We start from the raw sequence: 23,398 nt of genomic DNA, 5'->3' as shown, positions 1-23,398 counted from the left end.
AACATGAGACTGATATTTGTTGATAGGAAATGGTCAGTTTTATTGAGATGAACATACTCAAACTTCTGCATGTTCTGACTATATAAGTATTATGGAATTCAGCGAAATATGACACATAGTATCTTAAACTCATGGACTCTGCTGATCAGATGGTTGGAACATATACGTTCATCATTTTCACATCAGTTTTTCTTAGCTTTCCAGTTAAAAAGTCTTGAATTGCCCCTGGAAAAAAAACCCTTTTCTGTAGGTGTAGGAGCATAGGAGTATGTGACATATGTGAGAGTTCAAGGGATATGCAGCAGATCGCGGGAGCAAGATGGTTTCATTAAGTTTATACCCTAGAAAAGGCAGGATAAGCCTCAGTGACAGGTTGTATTGTGGTTATATCAAGTTTCTTTCTAAAGGAGACATCCCTATCTCTCTCTGGTCATTATTCTTCAGAAAACACAACAGATTTCAAACATCACCTGGGTGTTGATAAAGAGTCACAGTTGGGGGTTGTATGAAGTTTTCTCAACCTTGACTGCGGCACTTTTGTCTCAGCATTTCTTACCTGTGCCTCATTAAGTCCTTGTTTAAGTGTATTATCACACACTCATTACCTTCTCCACTGGAGTTGTCATAGAGCAATACACACACACACACACACGCGCACACCCGTTATCCTTGGCTCTGCCTCTGCAAGTGTGTGAGCATAAATGCCTAATCAGAATTCTTAAAAGCATTTATGGAGTCCCCGCTCAGTCATCACTTTTGTGTTATTAATCACTGATCAAAATGAAGGACCATTTTGTAGGTGTGTGTGTGTGTGTGTGTGTGTGTGTGTGTGTGTGTGTGTGTGTGTGTGTGTGTGTGTGTGTGTGTGTGTGTGTATGGGGGGTGGGGGAGGGGTGTCTTTTTTCTTATCCCATCATATCAGGCTTAACAATCAATTAACATGTGGTTAAAGCTACATTATGAGCACTTGCAATTACCAGATCACTTGGGATGCAGTTGTGAAATTTCCAATGTTGACGCCCAGGCCTACCAATCATATTCTCCTGACGTGAAGGAACATTCTTGTTTTGTATAGATAAAGTCTGGGACTTATATCAATGGATATCCTATATTAAGTTAACATAATTTTGAAGTCTAAATCGACGCTAAAAAGCAAAAAAAATGGGAAGACCAGATTTCTCACAAACTGATTGACATGATGCAGAAGTATTACACGCAACAATAGCTGGATAATCCGACATATGAGTCTTTATTTCATTAACTTAAGCCTTATTGCAATATTTTTCTACTAAATATTTGCAAAAACAATTACAAACATGTACAGCTATGTCTTATTTATACATTAACATTCAGAAGTCACATTGTGTCTTTGTCTAAAACTGTGATGTGAGAATGTCATGTGGCTACATGAAACTATTTTACTGATCTTAAGAGTAAAGCTGTCATCTTTTGAGTAACCCAATATTTGTCACCAATGAGCTCAGATTGTATAATATCTGGATTCAGTTTCAACATATTGACACCGAAAATATTCACATATGATCTTCAAATATATGCACATCCTTTTTATATTTCTCTTTCATTCAGTTCAGTAGAAGCACTACAGTAAACTTCACTTTATTATCTTGCTTCACTTGCCGAACTGCGGTAAATTATGCACCTTTCCTGGAGGGACAGAGTGAGGCCTTCAATCTTTTATCAGCCGCTGTCACAACTCTCTCGCTCTCTGCGTCAGACTTCTGATTTGCTCATTGCAGTATTTTGCCGTTCAATATCTTTTCCTTTAAACAAAAATAATTAAATGAGAAATTTCTGATATTCTTATTTGGGCTTGACTTTGCCTCTATCTCTTTTTAAAGTCTTTTCCGTGCCTCTCACTCCGACTCTGGCTTTCTTCTTCTACTCATAGATAAGAATTCAATAAAAGTGCGGGAAAGTACGAGACATAATTATCATTAATTCTTGCGGGTGGCACTAATGGGAAGGATAGGGCAGTCACTTATCATTCTGGGACAGCCTCTGTATTGTTCATTATTTAGTGTTTGCCAAGCTGATGACGGACCGTGTGTGTGTGTGTGTGTGTGTGTGTGTGTGTGTGTGTAAGCATGCACTGTGTAAGATGGGACAAGGGTATGGCAGGGAAAAAGAACCCCACCTTATCTTATCCCCACCACCTCACGTCTATGCCTCTCCAAATTGGATTTTATATTACAGAAGCAGTCAGGTATGAACAACTCATTTTCCTCTCCCTCTTTTTTCCCTTTTCTTTCTTTCCTTTTTTTTGCCATTCTCTTCTTCTTCTTTTTGTCCTTGTTCCTTCCTTATTTTTCGGCTTTCTTTTCTTTAGGTTCAACTTTGGAGGTTGAGTATTTTTCCTTCATACCCCTCCCTCCTTCCCTCAATTAGAAGGGTCATGGTAGATTTGTCCATGGCTGGATGATCTCTGCTGCTGCTGCTGCTGCACACACACACACACACACACACACACACACACACACACACAATGTGGACATACACAGAATAAAACCAGGGAAAAAGCATATTCACTCACAATGCTGAATCCTATATAATTTATGTGTTTGTATGAACACTTTTATTCTGCAAGTTAACAAGTACAGATGTGTGTTTGTGGTGTGATGGTGATTTGCTGTGAAGATGCCTCGCGAAAAGGGGGTCTTATCACCCATCTGGTCACAGCGCTGGACATCTAATCCACCCTGACGATGTTTACCTTAGAGCACATACACAGAAGCTGGTGCGGGGCAACGCCAGCGTGACAGCCATTTTTGTTTGTGTGCACAATTGTGATAATTTCTAGTGTCTGGTTAGAGTTGATGTACCTGCAAACAGGACATCATGAACAAGGACTCCCGAGGGGCTAGTCTTTTGTTGACCACCAGGGATGATACTCTTATCTCCCAATTCAATTCTGTCACAATTGAATCTCCTTTTATACAGTAGTTCCACTGGTATTGTGAATCAGTATTACTATGTACTGTGATGCTTGTTAGTGGTTCCCATTTTAACAAACATGAAGTAAGCCTTTATTTGAAGAGATGAGGGGCATCTCAGGTTTTTATCAAAAATGACTGATGTGAATTTTCACAGCAATGTTGGTGTTGATGCTAATTTCAATGTTAGCTCTGTTATAAATGATACTGAAGCCCCTAGAACACGTGGTCTGTGAGCTCTAACAGGTCCAGTTTGCTGTTTGTTTGGAGCAAGTTATCCTCTCTTTCTCTGACATATCAGGAATTGACACATTGAGAACACATCCCAGGAAAACCTGCGCTACTCTGCTTCGGATTGGCTAGTGCTTGGCACCTAGGGGACGCATGAAGTGTGAGATCCAATCAGAAGAATTTTATTTTGGATAGAGGGTTTCAAGAGGATACCAAGGTTGTTGTTTTTTTTTTTTTTTTTTTGGCGTACTCCTTGACATAACTGTGAGTGCCCCAGTTTTTGAATCACTGTACTTGACCGTTCATACAAGTTGAAATACACGCTAAATCTTTGTGGTGGATGGTTTTAAAGGTTCAGCTGCAATAAAAATTGCTCCTGGCATAGATGTTAGCCTTTAAATCAACACATGAACTTGACCTTGGAAGCTGAATTGCTTTGAAAATAAAGCTTTAAAATACACAATCGATGAAAAATAGAAGATTTCTTCATGAATTCAACCTAACTGGCAGCTGCAGATTAGAGTGTAATTGCTGTTACTTAAGATACTTAAAAAAAAAACATTTTTTTAATAACAAGCACAATGATATTTTAGTCTCAACATATTGATTCAGGAATTTTTTTTTTTAAATAATGTGTATATTTTTGTTTTGCATAACTGAAAAACTGTGAATACATTTTTTTTAAACCCATAGGAAGTCATACTTCAGAAAAAGAATCATGATACTGAAGTGAATCGTGTTTTCTAAACCCCGACTGGTTGTGTGTGTGTGTGTGTGTGTGTGTGTGTGTGTGTGTGTGTGTGTGTGTGTGTGTGTGTGTGTGTGTGTGTGTGTGTGTGTGTGTGTGTGTGTGTGTGTGTTTTAGCTGTGGCTTGTATACATATGTGCGCCTCATCTTTCCCGGAGCATTATTTGACGATGATGATTTGGTGTATTCATGTAGGTTCCTGCTCTCTCTTCTGTACGTGGAACTTTTTTCTTTGTAACCTTGACTATGGCAAGTGAAGGTCTTTCCCCTTTAGCGGTGTCTTTTTTTCCCCCCTCCATTTAACGAGACAAGTTGACTGTAACACATTGTTATTCACAGCAGAGGCCTGGGGGTCGTAGTCATGTTAGTTTTCTAAGCGGTAGAATTATTGTCTTTCACTTCAGCTCGGTGAATTTACTATATGTTTCCGAACAACATTTCCAAAATTGTTTAATTCCCTATTACAAGACAATATTGAGCAATTAGGGGGTGTTGAGATATCAAAATGGCATTCTCAATTATTGTCTGCTTACTTTCTCTCTGGACAGAAGTTCAGATCCCCGTGTGCAGATGTTCGTCCTCCACCAGAGGCAGCAAAATAATTAATAACTCTTCTCTCTCTCTCTCTCTCTCTCTCTCTCTCTCTCTCTCTCTCCCTCACTCACTCATTTATGAATCATTCATCACTGCACCCCCTGCAGCATAGTGTTCTTTGCTTATATTTCTCTTCCATTTCTCTTCTCTATCCAGACTAAAAACAATAGGTATCAAATATTTAGTGTCTGTATTTGTCTCTGACACTGAAAATGCTGTTACGTTTTCCTCTATTTTTATGCCCCTGTGTGTGGTACTTAAAGGGATCTTGTGGTAGAAATTGAATATAATATTCATAACCATGTTTTAATTTAGCGGTTGCCTGAAACAAGGAATTGTTAGCTTAGAATGTGCCCTTTCTATCTGCATCGGTTGGTTTCCATGGAGTCCACAACAGTAGCCCAGAATGGACAAATCAACACTTACACATTGTTCAAAATTTTTTAAATCTTTTTCTTTATTTATTCCAGACCTAATTCTTAAAACCTTCACTTAGTTCTGCTTAATGCCATGGCAACCAACATCCTCTGAGACTGTGCTATAGATCACGGACAAAAAGACGATGTGAGGGAATACCTTTGCGTCAGTTCCAAACTCCATTCAGAAAACAAGCATTTTAGGAGTTGCTTATCTATCCTGTCATCTACTCATTTACAGAGTGGGAATTCATAATGAACACAATCAGTATAGTGACATAATTGTGATAGATTATTTTGACATTCATTTAAATCAGTTCATTGAAATTAAACTTGAGAAAAATAAAAGCAGCAGGTCCTTAATCTTTCAGAGACAGCATTTTGAAGTGTGACGCCGACTTCCACAAATAAAATAGCAACAACACATTTAATTTGAACAAGATCCCGAGATACTTCAACTCCTCCACCTGAGGCAGGCGGCATCCTCAGTGATGCGGGTGCTAAACTAGTCCGTTGTGGTCAATCTACATTCTAACCCTCACCTATGGTCATGAGCTTTGGGTAATGACTGAAAGAATAAGATTGCGAATACAAACGGCAGAATGAGTTTCCTCCGCAGGGTGGCTGGGCTCTCCCTTAGAGATAGGGTGAGGAGCTCAGTCATTCAGGAGGGACTCAGAGGAGAGCCGCTGCTCCTCCATGTCCAGAAGAGTCAGTTGAGGTGGTTCAGCCATCTGGTGAGGATGCCTCCTGGATGCCTCTCTCAGGAGGTTTTCCAGGCATGTCCAACTGGGAGGAGGCCTCGGGGCCAACCCAGGACACGCTGGAGGGATTATATCTCTCGGCTGGCCTTGGAACGCCTCGGGATTCCCCTGGAAGAGCTGGTGGAAGTGGCTTGGGAGAGGACAGTCTGGGCTTCCTTGCTGAGGCTGCTGCCCCCCCGCTACCCGAACCAACCAGATAAGCGGAAGACGATGACGACAGCATTTAGTTTGGCTGTAAATGGTGTATCCATGTGAACATCTTAATTAGTGAAGAAGATGAATAATTGTGAATTGATTACACAACAATTCTTGACACGACCATCTACCCTCAGAATTTTTAGCTATAAATTTCATGTTTTGAGGAATTTCAGCACCCAAAATATGAGAAATATCGTAAATTACCTTACTATGTAATATTTGGTGTTTTTTTTTTCAAGGGAGTTGGAAAGGTGAGGTGTTGCAATTGCTACCTTCTCCACTAGGTGCCACTAGTCCCTGCACTCTGGCCCTTTAATGACAGGCAATGAGTGCAATCTTGGCCATGAGTTAATGTGCACTATACATCTATAGACATCTGCAACTCTACGTGTGTGTGTGTGTGTGTGTGTGTGTGTGTGTGTGTGTGTGTGTGTGTGTGTGTGTGTGTGTGTGAATTCCATCCTCATATCTTACAGATGGCAAGCCACAGAGTGTTTTTTTTCTTTACTTGATAAGATTTGAAAATAATTGGACGAGCACTGCGCGCACATTCACATGCCGACACATCATACATAGATATACGACACACATATACCCTCGTATTTAATGATGCAGCATACGCAAAGAATTTATAAATAAATGATCGGAGTCATTTGGTTTGAGGAAAAGAAAGTGTGAAAAAAAAGCAAGAAAGTTGTCAGTCAGGACCAATGAGTCGTCTCCTTTTGCCCGTCTGTCCCTGACTCTAATGTTGCCCCCATGCTGCGACGGCACACTCGCATCATCAAAGCAGCATGGGCTTGGCTTGGGGCAGCATGAATCCATGCGTGTCTGCCTTTCTGTGTGTGTTTTTGGTGTGTGTGGTGTATCTCACAGACACCCCCTGGAGAGACCCCCAGCAGTGTTTGCCACAGTGAGCCCCCATCTTTTTTTTCTTCTTCTTCCTTTTGCTGGCAAAGTGAATAAGTTTAATGTACATGATAGGAAACCGAAGCCTTGGAGTCACTTTCATGCACACCCTTCATGAGAAAACACTCCCACAGAAAGCGAGAGCAAGCCCCCCCCCCCCCCCCCCCCGGTCTCTCTCCCCCCTTCACTACATGAGGAAGAGAGATGACAATAATTGCAATGTTTACCTTTTCCTTTTGCTAATAAACGTCAGTCATCAACAGTATGGTCTCGGGTTACTCTTTAGTATATGTTCTCCATGCTGGCTTATATATTTATTAACAGCTACATATAATCAAAAAAAAGTCAATTAATGTCATTATGCTGCACTCCCTTGAGAAATCATTGTGGATTTTTCCTGTTAAGACCAATCTTGTTTGTCTTCCTTGTGACTCATTCAGCTGGATTAATATTGATACGTTGTTTTTTTTTTCAGGTACTTATTTCTGGCAGTGGAAGAGAAGAAAATACTATATTATTAATGTAGGCATTATGTGGATTTCCTACAGTCGCGCTGACGTTTTTGACATTTTCTTAAAAAACTTTGGCTGTGTGTTTGTTAAAACTGCCTCATAGTTAAGGTAGAGATGTTTTGCACATTCAAAATAGTCTTACTGATGCTTTTGCAGGATGCTAGAACTCGGGGGGGGGGGGGGGCCATCTCAATGGGGTTGTACACCAGTCAGAACTGTTGAATTTCTTGAAGGTTTTATAAATGTTTCAGGTCTGTATATAAAAAACAGAGCTCAAGCTCAATATTTTGACTCGCAAGACTTTGTGAAGAGCAGAAGGTGTTTGACATACCTACAAGTAAACTCTGGGAGCCCTCAGGAAGCCGAATGATCATTTACAGAAGGTTACAGCTTTCAAAATGTACAATATCCATAATAGTCACATATGCGTGGATTATTGTTCAGAATCTGTCACATGGTCAAAATCATGACCTGTTATTGAATAGAGATACAAAAACAGTAACTAAGAATAGATCAAAATTCAGCAGAATAGGAATCATAGCATGTACCCATGGACCCAAGAGAAGACCAGAACATTCCTCTGCGTCATCCGTTAAAGAAAATACACGCAATAACTTGTTTGTTGCCAAGGCGACTACTTGTTTTGGTTCTGGTTTGTAATCTCTACTTTCTTTTGCGGCCATGTTAGCATACATTGCCCATAACACCATCTTCTGGCAAAGCTAGCCTGTCAGCTAACTAGCTCTGACAAAAACTTATTGAAGTGTCATGCCACAGATGTGTAGTTCAGTTTTTCTAAAGCAATACATATAGTTTAATAAAGTAGTTGCTAGTTGCTTCACCAGCTATGAGTTTTCTACTGACGTGAACATCAGTAAATTCAGTGTGTAGCTGAGGTTGTAAGATTTTCAAGAATTCTGATTTAAATTGCCTGTATTTCTTGCAAATGCGACACTGCAGTTTCCTTTCTCACACACACAATATCAAGAGTTTCCCTCAAGTAGACAGTTAATTAGCGAGTACAGTTATACATACAGAACATGTATTGAACACTTCTATTATATGCATATCCGCACACTCCTTTAATAAGAAATCCAATTTCCTGCCTTTATCTTGATATGTCAAACACACACACACACATACACATACACACACACACATTCACATCATGTAAGAAGCTGTCAATGATGTCTCGTCACAACCGTGAATGTGTTTGCCATGTTGATTGAATGGCAGAGGCCTATACCTCTCCGCTGTTTGCTTATGCCAAAGGTTCCCATCTTATCAGGGGTTAGTTTTAAGTGACTATAATGGAAAATTGTATTCACCTGCACACTGACAAGGACATGTGCGCCCAGGAGCTCTCACCATGCAAAGGACTTCGGACAGAATGCAGATAAGAATTCAGAGCAGTGCTGGGCCATATGACCAAAATATATATACATTTTTTTATTTTTAATCACTGACCTGAAGCCATCTTTTTTATCACTGTATGTAGCAGGACCATGTCTTTGGCTAGATGGATTTTTATTGAGTTTGGAGTCTCATTTGCTTTTCTTCTCATAAGCAGTCCCTCCACACCAGACTCGACTTTTGTTTTACTACTTTACCAGCTTTATATGACGCTGTGGACTCTTCATTTTATACATTCTTGGTCTTCCATGACATGCTTTGGGTTTAGGTGGTGGAGCAAATTGTTTGTGTCGCCACCTCCGGCAAAAACTGCAGCTCGATTACAACTTCTACTTCAGGACTTAAAAAAAAAAAGAAAAACCTCCCAACAAAAGAAACAACTCCTTTCTTTGGCACAATTTCTTTGTTATCTTGGGCTCCTCCAGTCTCCAAAACATCTCAATCTGTCCTGTCCATCATGATTTCTGCTCAAGAGCTAATCCAAGCGTGCCTTTTGCCAGTCCAGCAGTGAGAAGGGTCCTCTCTGAAAAAGTGCCAGTTTTACATTGTGAATCATATCACATTTGCAGTATCAGTCAAAATAATTTCAATTACACGTTTTCACAAATTTTTCAACCGTAAGTCAGACTTTTATGTGCTAGAACTGGGCATTCTGGCCTCATTCAGATGGACAAATCCTGTAAAACGTCTGATCTGGCAACACGTCTCCCTCTCTCGGTGCTTAATTATCAGTCTGGCTTAGCTGTAGTGTTGCCAATGTCGTTTTCCAACTGGATAAACAGAAATGTAAAAGGGTTTACACATGAAACCCTGAATTAAAAAGTGTTGTAAAAGTCAGTCATCCACATGACGTTCCAAACAAGATGGTGGTTGGGGGGGACTGGCTGTCACTTAGGAGCAAGAAAGTATATTAAATTTCATTCCAGGGGAGTAGCTTGTAATATGGGATCTTTTGTTATGAGATTGAATGAGAGTGTAGCAACTCCAGTTCACTGCAGTAATGCAGCTCTAAGCGGTTTTGCTAATAAGACACTAAATTAAAAAGAAGAAGAAGCTGAAAAGCTTAGCGTTGCACCCGATTTCCGCAAAACAGTGAAGAATCCATTTTTGAGTCATAGCACTTTGGTTTTGTGAAAAAAATGTTTTTTGTATTGGATTTGTTAGGGTTATGTGCCTCTGCTGTTTTAAAATTGGTTTTGTTAAATTCTTCTTCAGGAGCGTTATAAACGTACCCAACCAGTTTGGCTTGACACTGAACATATAAGATGGAAGAATTAGTCATGATAAGGCTGATAAACAGGGTTCAGCCTTATTTTAGACTTTTTGTGTGTGTGTGTGTGTGTGCGCGCGCGCACGCACGCACGCACGCACGTGCACGCTGGCTAGTATGCGTGTGTGACCTTCGGAAAGGCAGGAAGAGTAACTGGGGAGCTGGCTTTGACTGCGGCACATCGATCGTGGACCCCTGCATTCCTGCTCAACAGTCACCCTTCGTACACACACACACACACACAGTCAGAGACACACACACACACACGCTCTCGCCTCATTGACCAAATAGACTTACATATGAGTGACAGGGCCAATTTCTCTCCCTTTCCTCCCCTTGCTAATTTATGGCCATTGATCTACACTGGGCTGAATTTATATACACTCATCATGCTCTCTTGCTCCCTCTTTCTTTCACGCTCACACACACACACACACACGCATGCAAGTCTTTTGTGTGTTTTACAATGCGGTGCACTGACACATGCTCCTGCTGTCTCAGCACAAGTGGCAAGAAGAAAGTACAGGAACATGCTGAAGGACTTGGGAGTTAGTGTGTGAAGTTGAACTATGATTTTTATGTGTGTTTGTACTGTGAGCGCTGGTATCAACACTAATTTGCATACATATTCACAAATGGTAACAATGACATTTGCGTTGCAGTCAAAGCTCAAGGTCATTTCCTTGAGTGTCATCAGGATGGTGAAAGGATGCGGTCCTCTTCATCACTGTGTTTATTAATAGTGTTATGTTCCTTTTTCTTCTGACCCTTCAGGTGTGTCTCCATGCTCAGCAGACAGCCAGGTGGTTGGGGAGAGTGAGAGGACCAGAGAGCAGATTCTCCAGACCCTGAGTGACCTGTCCAGAGGCTTCCAGGACATTGCTAACCGCTGTCTCCTGGTTTTACACTTGGAGGTCAGGTATGCATAAAAACATGCAGATAAAATTATACTTGTTTTTTCTTTTTTTTTTTAACAAGTTTTATCCAGACGAGTGGAATCATTGAGCTCCTAAGCATATTAAACTCCCATTTTACTAGAGTGATCGCTGTCTTGGCCCTGGCACGGATGGAAGACACTGGCTTTGGAATGGTGCAGTTGGACATGCATGGAACATGGACAGCTGCACTGTGTATTTCTGCCTTACATATGGCGTAGCGTGCAAATTTCAGCCGACACAGGCACAAAAAACATGTCCAAATATAACATTATAATGAGCCATGTTGCAGCACAAGATTATTTTATGTGTGGCTTTGCTTTCACTGATCATCCGCTTGTTGGGGTATGTTAAACTAAGTTGGGAACTTAAAGTTTTGGTTGCAAATTTTGTCAACTTTCAGTACAATTTGTGTTCCAGCTTTTACAGTACAGCCTGACGCCGAAGTTAACCGGAGTTTTAACTCTTGTCCCTTTTTGCGTACATGATACAATGTACTAGATCCTGATCTGCAGGTTTCCTTACTAAATATCAGGCTCTAGTTTATAGATCAGTGATAATGTGAGTGTGCTCTGGCCAGGTCAAACCCGGAGCGATGTGAGTGCAGGTCGGTGGGGTAGGGGACATGCTTCAGCACAGTGTGTGCGCTCTAAATGAAGGCTTAAGAAGTTTGGGAGTTAATACCATATACCATATACCATATATCGTCAACTTCCAAGTTAATTTACCACACCATATACTTCCCCCGCCTCCACTCACTAATAGCTCTCCATCATCCCCTTTCTTCCCATCCCTCTTTGTATGTACCACCATTTCCCTACAGACTATTGTGTAACTTATGCAATATTGTTTATGATTTCAGTAGAAAACCCTCCCTGAGGCTGATGTCTAGCTATATGCTACACTCCATTGGCTCTCCCCATCTAGCGAATTTCCCCTGATAGCGGTGCCAGTTAAATGAAGCCGTGAGGAAAAGAGAAGCGAGGATGGGTGGGAGAGAGGGAGAGATGAGTGTGGGTGTTGAAGTGGTGCTGTGGGTTAAAAAAGGGTGATACAATAGCTACGTGGGAGAAATGATTGAATAGAGTGAGAAGGAAGTGAGATGGAGGTTTTGATAATGTGGTGTAGCTGTTAGCTTTGCCTTAGGGGGGAAAGAAACATTCACCCATATCATTTTATACCTCTGTTCTGTAATTATGGCATTATGAGGGTATTGACTCGACAGATATGAGCCGCCTGTGGACCTCAACATAGCCACTCACACCTCAAGACAGTAAGAGAGGGTTTTTAGAGATGTAGTACAGGTTTAAAATCCTCCCGTCTTTTACAATGATTAAGGTAATAAAGATAGATTTGGTCATAAAATTAAGCTTTTTAGGTTCTTATAGATCCTTTTCATCATCATCCAGTGCCAAAAGATGGTTATGTTGCAAAACTCATCATGAACTAAAACATTTAGAATCTAATTAGAACATTCAGGCATTTCTTCATATTATTGTGGATGTTAGTCCCCCGTCCCCCATCCCCCGTCCCCCCAAAAAAAACACCAAACAACAGCTTTGGTCATGCTTTGGCATACTTTGGCCTTAAAAAGTGAAAAACCCTTGAGCAAGTTCACAGTTACTCCACCGCAGCTTTTTACTGTATGACAGCACATTTGTACCACATCTTAATTTATTAATTCCATGAGAGAAAAGACGATAAAATAAATAAGGAATCAAGTAAACTCCATATTTTTGACGGTTGATGTTTGCGCCAAAAGCGTCTTTGTGCTCTATATTCTACACATGTAATGAAACGCCTTTGAAGGCACAATTCGCCATTGTTTAGGGGTATGAGGAAAGAACGTGATGTATGAAGGAGACTGCCTCAAGCTCTTGTATTTCAGCACTAGACTTTTTTATAGGCTGTCAGCTGTAAATTTACTGGATGTTGAAGTCTTTTTTATACCTTGTTGTACAGCACATTTAGCGGTGCGATCTCCACGTCACCCTCAACTAATCAGATTTCATTACTGAATTGTATCCAGCAGTGATGTAGTGGCAGCTTAGGAAGTGGATATATTATGAGCACTCTAAATGTAATGAATTTTTTTTTTTTTTTTTGTAGAAATTATCATTGGTAGAGTAGATACACACATTAGAGGGGCTTGAAAAATTAAGAGCAGTCAGTGCCCTTGGAAATGTTCTCTCTTAAACACCAAGAATAATTCACCTGAAACTTACTTACCTCTTCATTAAAGGCAAAATCCTCTCCCGCTGTCCCTAGTAGGTCAGGCCCTTAATTGAGCTCAACAGTATAGCTCCAGAAGTGAAAATCCCATTCGTTTTCTGTCTGGAGGAGCTGTTCATTAGTCATATTGTTGTAAAATTTAGAGGTCGAGCCACCAAGAGTGAGCAGGTTGTGAAATGCTGGTATCTGCTCCTGTAGAAACATCCGACTTGTTCAGTAAAGTTGCGAAACATGATTTCTCTCTCTAATGAGAATCACCAAAAATTTTGGTATTTTATATTTATTGACATTAGTGACAAGTAAGCCAGCAACAACAAAAATTGTCATTTGGTCATCATTTGCAGTGCATTATGGGATCAGTAGTTCCTCAACTCGAATGAGAATTCTGCACATGGTCAATGGCTGGTTGGATGATCCTGGTGTGAAACTCAAGCTTTGCTGAATCACCAAGGGTGAAAATGAAAGGGAAATGTACTACTAGAACCACCGCCACTCAAAAAGTGGGCAATAATTGTTGAGCTTCCACAAGTTAAAACAAACCTTCTTCCAAACTCTTTAACATTGCTGAATTCAGGCATTGTTGGTTGCAATAATGGACGTTTAGCCACGTCGGCAGTTGGACCTGTAATCTACTTTAATTTCTCTGTTTGTCTTCCTTTCTTATCTCTTAATCCAGGGTGCATTGCTTCCATTACCTGATCCCGCTGACCAAGCAAGGCAACTATGCCATCGTAGCGAATGTGGAGAGCATGGACTACGACCCCCTGGTGGTGAAACTCAACAAGGACATCTCAGCCATCGAGGAGGCCATGGGGGCAGCCCTGCAGCAGCACAAGTTCCAGTACATCTTCGAAGGTCAGCAGGCTCCAGTATATCGGCATTTTTCTGTGTCTGTCTTTTCAGCACTTTTATGACCTCACGTTCACCATCTGAACTCACTTTTCCTTTTTCTTGCTGTCTTGTTTTTGGGTTTGTTTTTTTTTTTATCCCATTGATCCCCCCCCCCCCCCCCGACCCACACCTGTCTCATCTCTGTATTCTCTTCTCCCTCTAGGTCTGGGTCATTTGGTCTCCTGTATTCTAATCAACGGGGCCCAGTATTTCAAGAGGATCAGCGAGTCTGGTATCAAGAAGATGTGCAGGAACATCTTTGTACTGCAACAGAACCTCACCAATATCACCATGTCCAGGGAGGCTGACCTTGACTTTGCCAGGTAGTTTCACATTGTCACAGCTTTGCAGTGAGTCCTGCAACCAACCTAGATTCTTATTAATATAATATCACTAGCAGCAGTACCATTAACTTACTTGTAACAAATTAGGAACCCTTTAGTTGATTATGCAGCAATGCTGCTATACATTTGTGGCATAAAATTTTAACTTTTTTGCAGCTGAATATTGGCCCCTTTGTTTTATGAATAACAGCTATCAATCAAGCCTCGCTTGACAAAGAATGTGGAAATCAGTGCCCTGGGAATTCTTTTCTTGACAATACTGTGGTAGGGATCAGGTGATTGAAGGTTGGAAAGACAGAAGAGGACAAGAAAAAGAAGGGTAATTCAGAGTATTCATATTTTTCGTTTCCTCTCTCTGAAGCTTGTGTCCTTGACAGGAGAGAATATGTGAGAGGAAGGGTGATGGAAAAGATGCAGACAGAAGGGGGAGGGCTTCGTGAGGAAAATTGAAAAACTAAGTGAAAGGAAGTTAGAGAAAAGACATCTTTCATATGGATGGCCTAGAATGGACTTGGAGAAGACAGCATGGATAGAAAATAGAAGACAGAGTAGAAAGTGATGAAAGCCAGAGAGGTGTTGATAGAAAGGGATAAATGGGAACTTTCAGTAAAAAGTATAGGAAGAGACAGACAAAGGGATGAGAAGCAACATGCATGTCCGACACATGAGCAAGAATTCTTCCTTACCGGGATTTTCCCTGTCTAGTTGTCTACATTTCACACTAATTGTGAACAAATTTGAAAACATCTCAAACATAAATTTATGTCGCTGTTAAACCACTACAACCACTAAAGACAGCTTGTCATGTAATCATTGCTGTATTTTGCTAAACCCACATTGGAAATCAGTGCACCAAGAACTTGCATAATATGACTCCAACTACTACTTCCTGTCTGCACACTCTTTGAATTTCAGTTTAATTATTTACCAAGTTGATTCCAGAGGAGGCAGACCACTAAATCTATATAAAACAACAAAAATCACCCAAAAAAACGAAAAAAAACACCAGATAGACTCAGCTAATTGGCGTTTGTTGATATATCCCTCCAATCGCCTTACCCTACTAGGGTTAATTAACTTCTTTTCACTCTTCTCTATGAGTGTGTTGTATTATTTAGTGGACGGATGTCTGTTTTGTTGCTGCATGGACATTGCTATTGTTTTATAAAATGCTGTTTCTGCAAGCCAAGTTTCCCTCGAGGAGAAACAAAGAAGTAAACTGAAATGACCTGAACTGTACTGAATGCGGAGCACCATTGATTAGCGTGTTATTTCTACCCTCTGTCAACTTTGATTATGGAGAATGCCAGTGACGGCTTTTCTTCCCTCCCTGTGTCTTTCTGACTCTCTCCCTCTGATTATGAGGTGTGGGTGGTGAGTAGGTGTTGATTGGGAATTGCAGAGTACGTTTGTTTACACATTCATGGCTTTTTTGGATTGGCCGGCCTCCAGTTCCAAGACATACATGCACTCTACCACCACACACACACACAAACACACAAAGCAGTTACATGCAGACATATACACTCCAGCGAGCCAATCAACATATTGAAATTAGCATATTTATGTGTAGGATCTGAGTATACCATGCAGTTCCCACCTGGCCCTGTAACTGATCATTCAGCATCAGTGACTAAATAGACCATAAAAAAGCTTTATGAGGACACACAGATCAGCCTTAGGAGGTATTGTACCCATGACTCTAAACTCTATTTATATCTGGCTCAAAAATATTCTCACATTTTATATGGCATGAGCCTCTATTCGTACACATATGATGTGAGGGAAATGTTCCCACCTCAAAACCTTATATACAATGTTATATATGAAAGTTTTGGTGTAATAATGCAGAAAAAATAAACAGCAACTGACCAGAATCAGCAGTCAAATGGCAAGCTGAGAGAGGGAGGGTAGAATATTGATGAGTATGTTTTTTAACCACCTCTGGACAAACAGCAGGAAGCCTGCTTTTGAGAACAACAGCAGATGCTTGCCTGTATGCCCATGTATATTATGGTGTGTGTGTGTGTGTGTGTGTGTGTGTGTGTGTGTGTGTGTGTGTGTGTGTGTTTGAAGGCTGTTTTCATGCATCTGGGTGCTTCTGTGGGAAAGACTGCACCAGAGAGAGACCTGGACAAGGGCACAGTAATAACCATTGATCTGAGTTAAAACTAAGGAGAACCACCACTGCAAATCTCTCTCTCTCTCTCTCTCTCTCTCTCTCTCTCTCTCTCTCTCTCTCACACACACACACACATTTGTACAGAGATTGTGAAGAAGGATGTTAAAAGATTGCCCCCTTGTGGTTGAATGCATGACAAATAGTGTGACAGCCGGCAGTGTGTCCAAAATTCATGGTGCGTGTGTGTGTGTGTGTATTGCAAGGTCCTATGATGGTCTCTACACTAAGATGTGCTGTAGCTGCTGACAGCTTGCTCCCCTGCAGGGTCTGTGTATTTCTTCCCACACCGGCAGGCGGGTGGGGGTACTGGCACGGACAGTAAAGGGTGTCCCCCTTGGCAGAGACGGAGCTTGGTTAGTAGCACTCCTGCTGCAATGGATCATTACTTCTCCCAGTGGAGTGGCTGCTGTGTGTTTTCTGTGTGCGTGTATGGGAGTGTCTGTTTGAAAAGCAGGGTTCTACGGTTGTCTCTTGTATCTCAGTCTGAAGTTTGGCATCAAGATCAGTTTGTGGGTCAAGGTCAAACACACACGGACACACATTGAATTACAAGTGGACACACACAGACCATCTGCTCAGACACAGCTCGGGGGCTCGATCCTATTCTGCAGTCCTGTGTGTCACTGCAGTGTCAACGTCGTGTGTGTGAACGAGCACTGACTGTGGCTCAACCTTGCATCTCCTCTCACATTGTCCCGTGTCTCTGTCTGTCTCTCTCTCTCTCCCTTGCTCGCCCAGCTCTCCCTCTCTCTCTCTCCGTCTCTCGCTCTCTCTGTCTTTCGCTCTCTCTCTCTCTATGCTGATTTTCTTGACAAGAGGCAGTGATGAGATAAACAAGCATTTTTTAGTGAGTCTTTTAATATGAAAAGACCAGAAGGCACAATGGTTCCCAACAAAAACTTTCCTCACTGTTGCCTGGCAACAGACCACTCCAGCCTATGGAGAAATTTTAGGCTTACTTTGCTTGGCAACATACTTCGTAACCCTAAGAGCATTTCAAAATAATGAGCTGTCAGAAAGATTTAAAGTCTGAGCACATATTGTTTGCTGAACAGCTTTATTATTAGGTGATTATTTTAATATTATCATGTTCTGCACTTGTGTTGAATCCACAGTGCTGTTGATTGTTTTTCAGTTTTTGAATACAGGATTTTTTAAGTTAAAAACAGTTACATAATGAGAGTGTGACTGTAATTTGGAGATGGACTTGAAGGTTCAAAACAAAATCCTCATAGGGGAAGGCAGGCAAAAAACAAACATGTTTTGTTGTTAAAATGCTAAATGGTACCAAGATTCCAAGTTCCTTTAATTAATCATTATATATATTTCACATTCCTTCCCTAAAAAGTACATTTGAATAAAGTGCACCTGTGTAAGTATCGCCCCTGTCTGACATATTTTGTGATATGTTTTTATACACACGCACACACGCGCACACACACACACACACAAACAGCAAACTCATAACACACACTGTCATAAACATGCATAAGGTGGAGCTTTGAGCTACCCAGTGACCCGTGTAGGCAGGTTGCAGGGTTGTCATAACATACCTAGCCTCCTCTTTGGCACCGTGGCCCCGAGCTAGGCTAAACACCCGTCTGACAGGCTCACTTAAGAGATGCCCCCAGAGTTCAGCCCATCGCACCCAGCTGTCTGCTACTGGAAATTACTACACTGCGTGTGGGTTTGCTCGTCTGAATGGTACAAGTGTTATGTGCTGCTCAGGTATCTTTGTGTCTTAAAGATCTGGCGCACCGGCAAATAAACACTTTTAGGTTTTTTGTGTGTGTGTTTGTGTGTGTGTGTGTGCTCATGCGATGAGCCAGTGTGTCGCGAGAGAGAATGCAGTAATAAGTACAGTTGACAGCCGTGTCAGGAGGTAGTGGGTGTCAGCTGATAAAACTGTTTGTATTTAGGCCTGGTTTCGGTACACTGTCACTTCCATCGGCTTCTGTCTCCCTCCCTGTCACCTTGTGTCTCCCTCTTTATCTCTCTCTTTCTCCTCTCTCAGCCCCCCTTTTCTTCATTTTTCTGTCTGTCTTTTTTTTTACCTTCACTGTCCAACCACCTGCACTGCCTCTGCTGGATTGTTATTCTCTCACTTCCCTTCTCCCAGACCCTCCCTCTCTGTGTTTTCTCTTTCTGCTTCTAAAAAGAAGCTGCATAATGAGGCTCTCTGAGGTAGGAATCTCAATGGTGAGGTATTTGTTAGTACACAAATATGTGCTGTGAGCACAATTTAGATGTGAAATATTATCTTAAATAAACAAGGCTCTCAAACTTGGACCAAAATTTGCAGGGTTCTACTTGTCAAGGACAAATGAACAATGATCTGAAACGTATCTTGCAGCTGGTGTGCTACCACCTCACACCTCCTCCTGACATGCAGCTAGCGAGCAAACTTCAGCTGACGCAGCGCGACAAATTGTCCAGATATAGAACAATCAAGGTCTCAGCATGTGCCGCTTGTCTTTCTCTTAAGATCTCTAGGTTATAAAACATAGAGTATTGGTTTTAATCCTCAGAGAGATCCTGTATCAGTGAGTCTGATCAACCTCCATCGCTACACTGAGAGAATGACTCTTTTTTTTATTCTTTACCTTGTAAAACACCTTGCAAGTTTAAAACTGTTTAATGACAGTTTAAGTCAGTCTTCACAGTAACGCATCATCAAGTTCTGAAGGTGTTTCTGACCAAATTTGAGATGGATATGGTCGATCAATGAGGGGGAAGATATCAAATTGTTAAAAAAAAACAAAAACAAAACAAAACATGTAATTTCCTGTTCCCTTGTCAGTGACAAAGTTGCAAAAGAAACAAAACACCAGCACACAAAAGTAGTTTTAGATTTATTGTGGGCGTAAGAAATAAATCCATTTCAGCTGAAAGCCGTCATCAGTTTGTTTGCTGTCAGGTTTATCAGATATACGAGCTTCCCATTTGGAATAGCACTGGAACACTCCACAAAGACTTATAATCAAGTCGGACACATCCGATTTCTAGACGCTAAACAGACCGGCCCGGTTCTGACGTCATTTGCTTAAAGCGACAATCGCGTCAACAAGTTAACAAGCAGGTGTAATCAAAAAATGTACTAATTGCCAAATAAGAATGTTTAACAATCTCCCTATGCATTTCCTCTCCTCTCCAACGTCATGAAGGTACTGATAAGCCGCAAACAGAGCAGGACTTTGAGCGGTTCGAAAGTCAGCGCTCAACCACAAAAAGACCTGCCTGCATGCAAGTCATGCAAACGACTTCTGCACTTGTTGAAAACAATCATCCACGCACCTGAAAGCACTGTCACACCCAAATCGCAATAACATGAAAAGATCAGCCTGCAAAATTTCCTTTTGCCACCAGGTGGTGCAATGACTTATCTGCCTCCAGATTTAATGGATTCTTCCTCGTCCCTTTATACACTAGAGATCTGATCTCACTGCAGGTACACAAGAGCTGAGGAGCAGACACAAGGACAGGATTGTTTGTTTGAGTACTGATCATATTTTCATATCAGGTGTGAATTGCATCTAAGTGGGTTTAAAGGAAAAAAGTAGTTTACATCAGTGTAAGTTTTCCTCATCCATACTAAAACATGAACTCAGATGATAGAAAGTTTTTGGATGTCAGAATCTGTATAGAGGGCGAAAATAATCTTCTGATTTAGCCGACGTAGCTTGGATGCATTGTGAGGGAGAAAAGAAAGGAAGTCCTGCTCCACTGTCATTAGCTCTGTTATCTGTTACTGCAGCAACAAGCCTCGGTTCCAGCTGATGAAGAGGATCATCACTGACTTCCTCATCCATTCTCACCCCCCCTCCCCCTACCCCCACACACACAAACTAATGTGTTGTTCCAAACACGCTGACAGAGGAAGCCTGTAATGGCCTTAATATTACACACAGTGGAAATGAGGAGAAATGAATTGTGCTGATTCTTGCCCTCTTCCTCTTCTTCTTCTTCTTCTCTCTCACTCTTCATCCTCCCTCTACTTCACATCCAACTCTACTCCGAGTGAAATACATATGTCCAACGCAGCATTCACGCATCATGAACTTACTCCATTTTCCTTGTGTAGAAGGAAAAGATGGGGTGTCTAATTAAAATTTATGTAAAGCTCACCACAGGGGGCACACAATCATACACACACACACACACACAAACACAAACACACATGGTGATTACTAAAGCCAATTCTCTTATCGATTGGAAGCAAATGGGTAATATCAGTGTGAGTGAGTGAGTGTGTGTGTGTGTGTGTGTGTGTGTGTGTGTGTGTGTGTGTGTGTGTGTGTGTGTGTGTGTGTGTGTGTGTGTGTGAGATAAAGATTGCAACACGTTTTCATAAAGAGGGCAATCAAAACAATTCACTTTTGTATTGTGGAAAAAAAAAGGACGCTGGCTTCATTTACTAACCAAGGGATGCAAGAATGAGTGTGTGCTTGTTTTGTGTGTGTGTGTGTGTGTGTGTGTGTCACTGGGAGTTCTTTCTTGATGGTGGGGTGCTGAGAGATTTTAATCTTATTAACAGCCCCTTACCCTGTTTGCCAAATGGCTTTCCAACTGCTCGGGTAATGAAGTGTTTGAAAGTGTTTTCATCACATGCAAACATACATCATTCAGACACAATAACACACACAAACACACCTTCCTCTTTCTTGAACCAACCCCTTTTCACACTCCTCTTCCTTCTGAACACAGGCCAGATTGCCAGCTGTCTTTGCAAGTCTCGGCTCGAACATAAACGCGGACAAGCAGCTGACAGCGCAGCGCAAATACACACAAAGACACACACACACACACACACACACACACACACACACACACTCTTCTTGCGGATGCAGCAACTTTGTTTTGACAATAGATGCTGTAGGAGGGAGAACACACTGCGCAGAGGATTTAATACCCTGTCGCCAGTTATAAATGAGCGTCTGCTTTTAACACATTCTGCGTGGGAGTTTTCCTAAAAGTTTATTATATTTGCTATTACTGTACTTTAAAGAAGAAAAATGCACGTTTTTTTTGTTTCATGTTTGCATCCAGTCAGTCAATGAAGCAACGAATGACAGAGAAATGGCAATAGCGCTGACACAATTTACAAGGTCTTTCAGCTTGTGCCAGCCATTGTATTTTATATAAGCTTCTCGGCAGTAAAAGTGTCATCCCAAACTATACACACATTTCTGTGATGTGGTCAAATTAGATTTATTCAAAAGCTGTTTGAGCCTTTCTGCAAGTAGTTGAGAGGTTACCTTTCTGTTTTGTTGTTGTTGCTGTTGTTGTTTTTTTCTGGTGCGTCGTATGACATCAAGGCATTAAACTGAAGTGAAAGATGTTAGAACGCCGCTTGAAAGCAGACGGCTTTAATTTGTGGTCAAGATGAGAGAAAGTTACTGGTGAAGGCAACAAAGTTTCTTTGCCTCCATATTTATAGTGGAGCTCCGACCGCTCGTCATCTTCCAAGATTGGAAGAGCCTGGGCCAGAATTTGCAGCGCTCACTCAAGTTTTGTGTTCACATCAGGGCCGATCTCTTCCCGCTGAGCACAATAACCAGATGTTAGCTTTTTTCTTTTTTTTCTTTTTTGGAGGGGGGCAGGGGGTTGACCATTGTGAAAGGGGCCATAGAGTAAGATATACAGCCTGAAGAAATGCAACAGAGATGGATAAAAAAAAGTGGAGCCGTTAGCTAGAAACAGCATTCCTGTATTTCAACCTCGCTTCTGCCTGCTTTCCCTCCCGCTGTGTGAGATATCGGCTAAAGATCGCTTGCACAGCAGAGCTAACCCGGTGAGAATGGCAGTGACGTTTTTGTGAGTTGGTCAGACATCTGTTGCTGATTATTCGGGTTGGACTGATACTGTATGACAAAACATGTCATGTGACTGTAGAATATGTTAGATTGGTAAAACTGTTTCTACTGCAGGAGATATATTCTCATATGATCTCGTCTCTCAAGTCATGGCTCGTTATCTCGACCAAAGCCGAAGACGCTCACAGACAGCCTGGCATCGGCGTGTCAGGGCTTTAAGTGTCAAACTAGATTACGTACACACGTACATTGCTGACGTGCTGACACCACTGAAGATTGCAAAGATTTGAACTTTTTCCAAAGTAAGGATGAGAGAGGCCACAGGGCCTTCACTTAAAAACCAAGATTTTGTATCCTGCAATACCAGCCAAACTGAATGCACCTTGACCGGTTATAAAGTCCATCCTGCAGAAAAGCAAAGAAAGATGAAGAATATAACCCCCCGCAGCCAACAGCAGGACTGAGGGTATAATTTTGAAACTCACAACATCCTGATTTTCTCTCATTTCCCTCTCCTCTGGTTTCCTGGTTCCTCAAAGGTATAAATGGTGGGATGTGGAAAAACAATTTCACAAATTTTCATGAATTAACATTTAAAAAATGGACATAAACCCAAAGTGCTGCGTAGCTCTCCAGGTGGTACTCCAGGGCTTTCTTCAAGGTTGGCGGGTATGTTCCGCTAAACCACCTCCCTTTGAGAGCAGCAGTTATTTAAAAGGAGGTCCGCAGTTCAAAGCTCCTTTTCTCAACAAAAGAAATGAATGTTTTCTGTTTTTTTTTCTGTGTTTTTCCCATTAGATCATAAAACGTAGTGATTTGACTCAGCTGTGCAGTTAATCGCTGGGCCTAGGGAGTGAAATGCTTTTGAGCTGGTGTTTTGTTGGGTTTTCTGAGGAAAATGTGCCAACACTTAAATACTCACAGCTCCAAAACAAACACATACAGAGCGGTCAAAAGGGTGCCGTCAGCTTGAAAGACAAACCCCACAAATACAA

At 41.4% G+C, this 23,398-nt stretch overlaps 1 protein-coding gene across 1 annotated transcript in view; it reads left to right on the top strand.

The window, feature by feature from the left end:
- exoc4 (exocyst complex component 4) overlaps positions 1 to 23,398 on the top strand; it is a 119,358-nt gene that overhangs the window by 92,311 nt on the left and 3,649 nt on the right. The window contains exons 18-20 of the mRNA XM_086202069.1: positions 10,781 to 10,925; positions 13,850 to 14,028; positions 14,228 to 14,387. Coding sequence (XP_086058195.1) covers positions 10,781 to 10,925; positions 13,850 to 14,028; positions 14,228 to 14,387 — 484 coding nt within the window. The remainder of the gene's footprint in view (positions 1 to 10,780; positions 10,926 to 13,849; positions 14,029 to 14,227; positions 14,388 to 23,398) is intronic.

This window comes from Aulostomus chinensis, chromosome 4, assembly GCF_037954235.1.
Source record: "Aulostomus chinensis isolate RoL2024-O1b breed Wild chromosome 4, RoL_Achi_v1.0, whole genome shotgun sequence".
In the NCBI taxonomy this organism is placed as follows: domain Eukaryota; kingdom Metazoa; phylum Chordata; class Actinopteri; order Syngnathiformes; family Aulostomidae; genus Aulostomus; species Aulostomus chinensis.
Note: the sequence above shows the minus strand (reverse complement) of the source record. Positions and strands in the feature narration are given on the sequence as shown.